At 32.8% G+C, this 11393-nt stretch overlaps 2 protein-coding genes across 2 annotated transcripts; one reads left to right on the forward strand and one right to left on the reverse strand.

The window, feature by feature from the left end:
* Position 1: 1 nt before the first annotated feature.
* rnasekb (ribonuclease, RNase K b) lies at positions 2-2101 on the reverse strand. Its single transcript, NM_001045375.1, is given in 3 exon segments — positions 2-673; positions 1483-1565; positions 1914-2101. Coding segments are annotated over 3 exon segments (306 nt in total). The 5' UTR covers positions 1992-2101; the 3' UTR covers positions 2-528.
* A 169-nt stretch (positions 2102-2270) lies between these two features.
* On the forward strand, positions 2271-9927 carry zgc:103508. The gene is given in 6 exon segments (NM_001008605.1): positions 2271-2488; positions 2570-2664; positions 3390-3491; positions 5770-5999; positions 6081-6182; positions 8759-9927. Coding segments are annotated over 6 exon segments (615 nt in total). The 5' UTR covers positions 2271-2467; the 3' UTR covers positions 8824-9927.
* Positions 9928-11393: the final 1466 nt, after the last annotated feature.

Consider the following 11393-nt stretch of genomic DNA (forward strand, 5'->3'; position numbering starts at 1 on the left):
ATAAGATTCTCAGTTCTCTTTTATTGTCATAATAATGCCAAGTATACAGCACAAAGGTTGCGAGGTCAATAAAGTAACAGACATTTATATTACCACACAAACATTTAAATATTGCAATTCAAAAAGAAAATAGTGCACCACACACACACGCGCACACACACACACACACAATTCCTACATGAACACCAGCTTCTATCATCTGGACCCATAGTATTTAATAGTGTCTTAATTTTTTTTTTTTTTTACAACAGTACAGGCAAAACTATTTTTGTGTATTTAAATTATAGAGAATGTGTAGTTAATCTAACAAAACATCATGTATTTATGCACTCAGCATGTATTTGTGCATATTTGTTGTATGTTTTAAAGAATCATTTCGCTTTGTATCCATTTACAGTATTAGTATTTTAATTATTTAACTTTTGAGACAAAGCTGAACTGCCAAATAGATCCATTTCTCTCCTAGATTGTTGAGTAGTCTTTTATATATAAATAATTAGGAATATCAGGAGATGAATTCACATTTGTTTATGTGACCATGTACTCTTGGCGCTTGTTAAGGCGAACCTGACACAGAGATACTGCGCCAACACCAACATAGATGGCAGCGGCTATGAAACAGTTGATGCCGACTTGGTTGTAGAGTCCGTAAATTATCTGCGGTGGATCCTTGCTGTTGAGAACAAATAACAGTTTAACAAGTTAACATATGCATGCAGCAATGTAATATTATCAGCTCACAAACTTATTTAACACAGCTAAAGACATTCAGTGACCTTCGGATTTAAAGATGATGCTCTATTTATTAAATCTAACAACGTTAACCTGATATATTAGTAAAAAATTACATTTGCTTTAAAAATCGGCTTGTGATTGGTCAGTGTGTAGCCAATCAAATGTGTGCAAGCGTTCTGCTTAGCATACATACAAAAATAGTTTTGCTCAGATGATTAGGCTCACTAAACAAGTCAAACAGTAAACCCGCTCTGCCAGTTCCATGCATGCAACTTACTCTAATATTTATTACAATCTATGACAATTTTTGTTTTTTAATATATATGATTTATTACAAAATGTGATTTGTTTCAGTAAAAGTGAAGCTGAATTGTTAGCAGTCTTCAGTTTCATACAAACTTAAAAATACATTATTCTTATATGATGATTTGGTGCACAGGAAACATGTAATGTTATTATCAAAGCTGAACAAACAATGTTGCTACTTAATATTATGGAAACCACGCTACATTTTTAATCATCTGATTAATATGTTTAAAAGAAAATTATTGTAAATACGTGTCCTTGCTGGAACACAAAAATCTTATTGGCCTCAAAAATGTCAACTGTCTTAGTACTTTCTGTTATGTGTTTTCTGGAACATGGCAGCATTTATATATATATATATATATATATATATATATATATATATATATATATATATATATATATATATATATATATTCTGTTTTCTGTAGAATAACTTACTCATTACGAATGTCTTCCTCAGTAAATGGAACATCTTCGATCAGAACAGCTGATTTTGCACTAAAGAAGATCCCCAGCATCGACTGAAATAAAGACACAATAACAAAGGTTGCTATAAATATTAATAATAAGTGGAACTAATTATGGAATGACACATACGATGAGAAAAAAATTGTCAAGCCAAGGCCTCTACATCCTATAATTTCAGCACCTGCTGTTACATACTTCGAAGTGCTTTCCTATGATGCAGATTGCTGATAAATATGTATTTATGCAAATGTGTAACAAATATCTGCATTTATTTATCTGTGTACTTTTTAAATACACGAATATTTACTATTATCTGGTGTTCCCGTCGATTGGGGTTAATGCCATTAACGTAAGCTAACGTAAGAGCTAGCATGCAATGTCACGAAGACTGTAATCCTTACCAGCATAATAACACCCCAGACGCTCAACACGATCCCGCAGGCGGCCAATTTGGGCCCACAGAATAAGAGCGACGGCATTTTATCCGAAATCGTCCACAGATTCTTCCTCTCAAAAACTGGGAGAAGGATGCTACATCTAATCGGGATGACAGCCTGCCTCTTTCTTCATCGACGACGGGATGTGTATTGGCGACTCTCGGGATTGCTCGGCTGGTTCCGTGAGATAATTCGGCGATGCTCGGCTATTTTCGTAGGCATGTTGCGCAGATCGTGTGCGGTCTTTTCATTGGCTATGCATTGACCAATTACACGGCGATTTTTGAAGCGCATTGTACTCTGGGAGTTTTTACTTCGAACAATTATGTTGCTTTCATGCCGAATATAGAGGCGTTTTATTAAAAACAGAATTAAAACAGAGTTATTTTTAATGCGGAAGGTCAATGAATGACTGCGGCAGTCATTTTAACTCGCTTTGATACTTTCGTCTTTTGGAGTCGTTGGGATTTGTTCTTGTATTTGTGTCAGTTCAGTTTATTTCTGCTCATCACTCCAGCATGACTTCAGCTTCCACAAAGGTAAACATTAGCATCTTTGTACATTATTATTCATATTCTTCAGTGACGGATAAATAAAAAGCAGAAATACTTGTCAATTAGGTGGGCGAGATCTTCTCGGCTGCAGGCGCTGCTTTCTCCAAACTGGGTGAGCTGACCATGCAGCTGCATCCAGTGGCGGACTCTTCACCTGCGGGGTAAGATGCTCAGCTAACCATCTTTCTGTTCAAAAGCAACTACACAGTTTCACACACTTTGGTTTGATACATGTCCTAGCTAGAGCTGTACGGAAGCTAGTTTCTCATACGGAATAGTAAAACATGTATTTACGACTTTTTATCACCATTCTAAGAAAACAACAAGAATTGAGAGTTACAAAATGATAGATGTATAAACTTAGAAACTGTGTAAAATGAAATCTGAATAGAAAGATATGTAATCAGTGAGATTTAAACTTGTGTGGGGGAAAAGTTAGTAAGATGTGTGCTTGGAATTGTAATAAGCTTAAAATAAACAAAATTGTGCAGAATTGCAAGATATAAGAACTCAGAATTATGATACATTAACTTAGAAGTGCAAGCAATAAAGACAAATCTACAAAATATGAACTAAATTTTAATAAATGTATAATTGCTTAAACTTGAAATAGTGAGAATGTCAGAATTGCAAGTTGTGTGCTTGGAATTTCACATCGATTAAAACTGCTTAAACTTGAGTCCGTGTAAAAGAAAATCTAAATAGCAAAATATGTACTCAAAACTGTGAGTAAAACTTTTATGACATATTAACTTTCACATTACTGTCTTTAGAAAGTAATTAACTACCATATTTAGTTACCTGTAATATGTTACTTTCCCCCCGAAACTGATCTTAATGAAGTCAAATATATGTTGTATAACTGACTCATTTTCCCTTCTCTCAGAGCCAAATGGACAGACACAGAGATTGAGATGCTGCGGTCTGCTGTTCGCCGTTTTGGGGAAGATCTAAACAGCATTAGCTCAGTCATAAAGGAGCGAACAGTGTAAGTGTTCAAGAAGAACAAAACTCCAACTAAGACCGTAACAATGAACTTTATTCATTTTTAGAATTTTACATATATATATATATATATATATATATTTTATATATATATATATATATATATATATATATATATATATATATATATATATATATATATATATATATATATATATATATATATGTGTGTGTGTGGGTATCTCAGGGTATCTTCCATCCATTCTTTATCTGTTTTCAAATAAATAAAAAAAACGGGGAAAAAATAAATTTTGGCTCAATTTAAATTTTTTTGGTTTAGGGTAGGAAAACGAATAAATGACTTTAAAATTCATTACACACATGTAGGCGGTGCTGAAACCCCAATTTTCTCAGATTGGCCAACCAAATCTGAGCTTGTGACGTCGCCCATAAAATAAAAGTCTTCTGCAGACCAGCACCCAGGTTTTTAATTATTATTATTTAATCATATATATATATATATATATATATATATATATATATATAAACTAAGTTTACGTTTTCTATCATTTGATCAGTTAGCAGGCTTACATTTATTGCGTATGCAAGAATAAATAAAAACGTAAAAATTAGCAGTATTATTACACATTTGTCAATAAAATAAGATCATAGTTTGCTGCCAAAGGTCTTGCTGCTGTGCACCTAATGCTGAGCAAAGATAGCCATTTCCGAGCAGAACCTAGTATGCATGACTGCTTCTAAGCAAGGCTTATAATAATGATAATATAATAACAATAATAATATAAAGGGACTAAGCCGAAAAGAAAATGAGTGAATGAATAATAATAATAATATGCCTATAGTTCGCTGCCAAACTTCTTACTGCTGTGCACCTGATGCTAAGCAAAGATAGCCAAAACTTATATTGTTTACTTAATGTTTTTTTATTGTTTAGTTTTTTAATAGTTGTTAGCAGGACCAGAATAAGAACACATTGGGCCCTGGGGATATAATAAAGGGTACCATTAGTTTTTATTTTATTTCTCCTATTTTAATATAAGGATATATATATATATATATAGGACTATTATTTTGAGGGCGATGTCACAAGCTCATATTTGGTTGGCCAATCAGAAGAAAATGGGCGTTTCAGCACCGCCTACATGTGTATAGTGATTTTAAAGTCATACCTTAAGCCGAAAAATGAAAATTAGAGATAAAATTTGTTTTGTGTGCAAAAGAAAAAAAACTAAATGTTGAATTTTTTTGTTTGAAAACGGATATGAAATGAATGGAAGACACCCTGATTTCAGTCCAACATAAAATACTGATTGTTTATTTATTTTTTTTAATCTGAAAGTGAAGTCATTTAGTAAAGAGTATTTTTTTTTGTGTTGTTTTGTTAGAAATAAACTTGCATGTGGGATAAATTTGGACTGTGTTTGAGCAATCGTCAGTTACACAAACAAAGAAATGTGATTAGAAATGTTTTAAGAATTTCTCAAATTGTAATAATTTAAAAAAAGGGCTGAATTCTGTGATAACATGGTAACAGTACAAACTCTGAAAGGTTTCACATTCCCATATTAAAGAGATCCAATGTATAAAAACATGTTTTCAAAATGATGATCCAAACTGAGCAGTAATGTGAAAATGACGTAGATTTTAAATGCTTTGTGAGGGAAATATTATATATAAATATTTTTTTTTTCTTATTGACCTTATTCTCCGCAGACAAGCGGGCGCTGCCATTTGAATCTTTTTGGCACGAGACTTCCGGTCTCATTCACTTCCATTCATTTTTAGACATTAAAAACAGCTCGTTTCGCTGTTTGATGTTGTAAACTGATATTTCCTTGTTATATTATTCTACTTGGTCTGTATAGTCATGCAAACATTTGTTTGTAGAGCAAGTAGTTTGACTTTTATTTTATCGTTTTTTGCCGTTTATTATTCCTTGTTATTTCTCCCATAGGCGACTGAAACGGAAGTTCTAAGACAATCGCGAAAACAGGCGCACGCATTTTAGAATAAGGTCAATAAACCATGAGCAATATTAAATGTGTCTTATAAAAAAGGGCCACACTTTAAAGTAGGATTCCATTATTGAATGTTAACATCTCTTGACATAAAAAAAATGAACAGCACATTTAATACAGTATCTATTCATCTTTAATAATGATACTTAAGTCGTTCATTGTTAGTTCTCACTGTGCAGTAACTAATTAATGTCATCAAACACAACTTTGTATGTTTTTTTAATAATGCCTTAGTAAATCTTGAAATTAAATCAGGAATAATGTCCCTCAATCATGTCACAGAGCCCAGATTAAGACCACAGTGAAAAGGAAGCTGTACGAGGACAGCAGGGTTCCTCTTACTGCAGAGTCACCTAAGAAAACCATGAAGAAAACCACAGTGTCTCTTCCAGCGCCTCCTGCATCAGTGGCCCCCACCGTCATCACTGTGCCCACTTCACAAGTCGTCGTGTCAACCGGACTGCAGAGCTCCTCGTCTTTACAACCAGCAATAAAGAACCCTAAACCATCAGGTGACATGGATAATACATGAACTGAATTGTCATTAATAATGTCAGTGTAGTGATGCTCATAGTTTGGCTCTGTGTCATCAGATGTGACTCTGAGTGCTCTGAATGACTCGGATGTGAACAGTGATTTGGTGGATATTGAGGGGCTTGGAGAGGGGTCCAACAAAAAACCAAACTTTGACCAAGGTGAGTCACAATTTAAGTGCAAGTGGTTATTTTTCTATACATGTCACTCATATTTATGTCATTTCAAACCACAATTAAAATTAAATTAAGAGTGACATTTTTTTCTGTTACAATTTATTTTAAAGTGTCCTCTTAAAGTGTACCTATTAATTTAAATACTGAGCGATATTGAATAACATACATTATGTCTAGTGTTAGAATGAGGGCTAGGTTTTGGGTTAGTTGCTTGTAATTATGCATAATTCTTTGTAATTTGTATGTTAGGTACTTGAAACGTGTAAATAATGCGGTACCCTTTTTATCACAATGCTGTGGAATTAAATTTGTATCTTTTTTTAAATCACAATTCTTAGATGCATATTCAGAATGATGATAAAAAAAGACGAAATATTGAGTTTCAATCTCTTCATTGCAAGTTGAGATTATAGTCTCTTTATTTTTAAGTTTCCAGGTGATGTCACTAATAAACTTGGAAAAAAATGACAACAAGATATAAACTTGTGAATATTTAAATTTTAGGAAATCTTGCACATAGACAATACATTCCTGAGAGGGAAAAAGTCACAATAATCACAACAGAGAGATAGTCACCATAATCTCTTAAATTTTATTACTCTGTGGTGGAAACAAGCTAGGCTTGTCACAATAATCAAAATATTAACTTATCGCACAATACATAGACATGATGACCTCTATCATTTTTGGTGATGCAATACAAAAACCAATTCTAGCAACATATTAGCTGATTGTGCGACATCTCTATTTCTTTTAGAGGTGTCAGTTTGGTTAAAAAACACTAGTATTTACTATAAATTACTATAGTCTATAGCCATCATGTGGGTGTCTGACAACTTAAAATAGTTCTGGTAGCAGATATCTCAGCCACTGTTACTTTTTACCTGGCACTTTTTTGTCAATATTTATTATTATTTACTTGTTTAGGATATACATTTTCACATTCTGATTCCAATGTCTAGTTATTCAATTGCTAAAATGACTATAATTAAACAAAATATTCTTAAGAATAAAATATGATGTGTTCTTTGGAAGAGTGGACTTATCTTGTCATTCTGGCATTGCATAATGAGTTAAATAAAATAGTCCTAAAATGACAATAATATCGTTTATCGTAATATATTTTGGTGCAATAAATAATTCATTCATTTTCTTTTCGATTTAGTCCCGTATTAATCCGGGGCCGCCAAAGCGGAATGAACAGCCAAATTATCCAGCATATGTTTTACGCAGCGGATGCTCTTCCAGCTGCAACCCATCACTGGGAAACATTTATACACTCTCATTCACACACATACACTATAGACAATTTAGCCTACCCAATTCACCTATAGCTGCCTCTCAATGTATCATACAAAAATAATTACATTTTGAAAGGCCTAAAACAAGCTTCTGTAGTTTTAGCCACAGTTATTTAGTTCTGCCACAAATGATCATATTGACGATTATTAGAATGATTAATAGCAATTGTTGCAACAGGCATTAAGTCATTCTTCAACGTTTACAATTAAAGAAAATTGCTCACTTTCTATCTAATAACACAAGCTAATGATTTTACACTTAAAAAAAGTTTGCTGTTTGTTTAAACTAAATATTTAAAATGAGCTGAAACACAATTCTTGAGATTTTTTTGGGACTTCAATCCACTTCAATTTGTTATATAAACTTAATTGATTTGTGTTGGGACAATTGTGTGGAACCCTGTTTTTTAGAGTACCATTTTAAAATGGAAAAAACATAACTATTATAAGTTATGCAGTTATCGCATAATTATTTATTTTTAACAAAACAGAGACATTCGCATTCACTAACAAATTAAATGTACACTCTAAATCAGAGTTGAATCTAAATAACATTTTTAGTCATCTCAACTTACATCAATCAAACTGACCTTATATTTATATAATATTAAGTTAAATATTAAGTTGCATAACTTTAAAAGATATGTGAAACCTGATTAACTTTTTAAAATAAATTAAAGCAAAATAAAAAATGTTGTCTTGACTTTGTCATTTAATTATTTTACAGTGTATGAAGATTAACTATTTTCATGTTTAATTCTGTATAAGGTTCTGGATTAATTCACATCAAATGAATAAAGAGACAGCATAATCGACATCCAGGGGCCTAAATTACAGTCTTGTCCTACAAGCATCTCACCAGTCAGAAAATATTGCAGCATTTATGAATCATAATTGAACATTTACTAATGCATTATTAACATCCAAGTTCGTGCTTCTTAACATTAGTTAATGCACCATGAGTTACCATGAACTAACAATGAACTACTGTATTTTCATTAACTAACGTTAACTAACATGAACAAATACAGCAGTAAGTGTATTGTTCATTGTTTGTTCATGTTAGTAAATGCATTAATTAACATTAACTAATGAACCTTATTGTAAAGTGTGACCAATATTTTCATAGAAGATACAGGTTTGTTACAGCATAATGGCTATAGCTAAAATTATTATTATTATTTTTTACATTTAAAATCTGTTATATATATAAAAGTTTGCTGACTGCTGTTAATAAGCTTGTTTTTTTTCTTTCGACAGAGAGCTTGAATTTGGACTCCAGTCTTATAATGAACTCCAGTGATCTGCCTCTGCTGTCCCGCTGACCTTCAATGATCTTTCAGTCAAAGTGAGATTCAGGGCAAAGGGGGGCAAACATGATCAATGACTGCACAGTTTGATCATCGCTCTTCACCTGTTACACCCGGTCCAAACCGCATCAGACCAAGCCTGAACTGCATCACTAGCTTCTCTTCCCGTCTCAAACTCAATGAAGTATTTAATGCATCCTTACTTCCCATTATGCAGCAGAAATCATTATTATTATTATGGTTTTGTGTCTATTATTATTCATGTTGTTTGATTGATTTTACCCACAGTTTTACAGGACAGTGATGCAGGGGTCAAAGGACTAAAAATAGTGTTTTTTGTTTTTTAAATAATGTTTTTTTTTTGTATTTTAATAGGCCCCTTTGGCTAAAGTAAAGCTTTGTGAAGTGAAATGAGACGCTGATTGTGATGAAATAGTGGCAGCATGATATCTGAAATAGTTGAAGAATCTTCTTTACTATTTTCTGTCACTGCCATTGTATGTTAGGTATGGAAGCCTGTTTTTGTCACACAAATAGAAATTGTAACTGCGACTTTTAATCAGCAAATTATGTTATATTGTCATAAAATTGACTTTAGTTCACTCTGTTTTGATTTCATGGAAACTTTCTTGACCTTTTCCTCAAAATTGCTATTTTATTTCCAGCTTTAATTCTTATTTTCTTTATAGGATTTCTCAAAATGCTATTTTATTTCTAGCAATTCTGTCTTTTTTTCCTTAAATAACTTCATTTCTTGTCATTCCGAGTTTACGTGTAGCTATTTAAAGTTTAGTTTATTTTTCATAATTATGACTTTATTTTTACAGAATAACAATATATAAACTCAAACATTTCATGCAATTCTGAAGAAAGTAAAATGACTAATGATAAAGTTTATACAAATTCAACATTTGAATAAAAACTGTTTATTTGCAATTGAGCAGTTACGTCTGTCTGGATGTCTCAAAACCGAAAACAAGAAGTCGCAAATACCTTTTACTTTCATTTTGTGGTAGAAACAGGTTTCCATAATTAGGTGCAGCTCCTATTGTATGTGTAAATATTTTATTTTTAACAGTACATATAATTAAACAAGTCATTTGGACTGTAAACACCAGACATGGCTGTTTAAATTTCACTTTTGTAATAAAGGTGCAGTAGGTGATCTGCCAAAATGCTCACCGGTTAGCATAACATCATTGAAACACAATCTCATCCCTGCCATCCAAATCCATGCCTACTGAAATCATGAATGCACATTCTAAAGATAACAGTAGACAACCCACTAGATCATGTCATTGGCCAGTTAGAAAACTTTATAATACTTTTTAATACAACAATTCTGAAAGAAACTGTATTAAATCTAGCACGTTTTCAGTTGTGTAGCAAGCAAAACTTGTCATCATGTGCAATATTTCATGCATCCAATGATCGCTGGTCTCACTCTCTCACATGCTTTGTCCTAAAGCAACTACTGTATGCTTAGTGATTGGCCTGCAGGGTGCAGATATTACACTAATTACTAAGCCATACTTACATTGTATTTCAGTGTTTGTTTCTGCAGAGTAAGCAGGTAGATCGAATTTTCAACTGCCAATGCGAGTCGCGCATCATTAAAAACCATAGCGAATGACGTCATGTCTGATTTCATTTAATTTCAGTTTTTCATTTTGCAAAACTTAAACCTCATACATGAGGGATAAAGAGGCTTTTATATTGTCATGTAGCACAAGAATTTACACATGTTAACAAGAGAGAGAGAGAGCGTCACATCCGCCACGTAAAAAATGTAAACATTAAGATGCTTACTGGTTTAAAAAAAGGCCTAGATTTAAAGAAGATGGCCAAATGAGAACTTTTCTGTTATAAACTATAGCAAAACAACTTGTCAAATAGAATAGTAAAAATTGAAACTCTGCAAATAGATTAAATACAAGAACAGAAAAAAAAGAGCGCTCTTTTATTATCAGCTGTCAGTCAGCGCCTGCTCTTTTTTTTCCTAGTCATTGCATCTTTGCTGTGTAAATGCAGACAGTCGAATATGAGTCATGTTTAAAAAATTATGTAAGCGGGTCGTCTAAAAATCAGATATAGTCAAAAAATCAGATTTGACCATCAAGATCTGCAGTGCAAATGCAGCCTAAAAGAAATACTTCAGCCATGGTTTCATCTTTCCTCCAGCATCCGAAAATAACTCCAATATTGATTCAGGATTTGTAAAGTTTAGATTCAACATTCGTTTTTACCAATGCCACACTCTCTCTCTCTCTCATGTGCATGTGAACGCGGTGCACGTGCAAACGGCAGATCTGCATGATTGGCTGCACAGATGTACAAATCTACATTTGTTGACCGTTTGGGCTGTTTGTCAGAATTATGCGAATAGTCGCCGTGACAAATTTAGTAAACATTTAGTTTCATGCCTTACCCAGAATATAAAAATACTTATAAATACATTTAGATCACTTACTTTAATCATTACTATTGGAATGTGAGGAAACTTTCAACCAGCACAAGAATAAATATTTCTGAAGACAATCACCTACTGCACCTTTAATCTTCAGCACAGAAAGACAAAACACAAG

The sequence above is a fragment of the Danio rerio genome, chromosome 10 (assembly GCF_049306965.1).
Source record: "Danio rerio strain Tuebingen ecotype United States chromosome 10, GRCz12tu, whole genome shotgun sequence".
Lineage (NCBI taxonomy): Eukaryota > Metazoa > Chordata > Actinopteri > Cypriniformes > Danionidae > Danio > Danio rerio.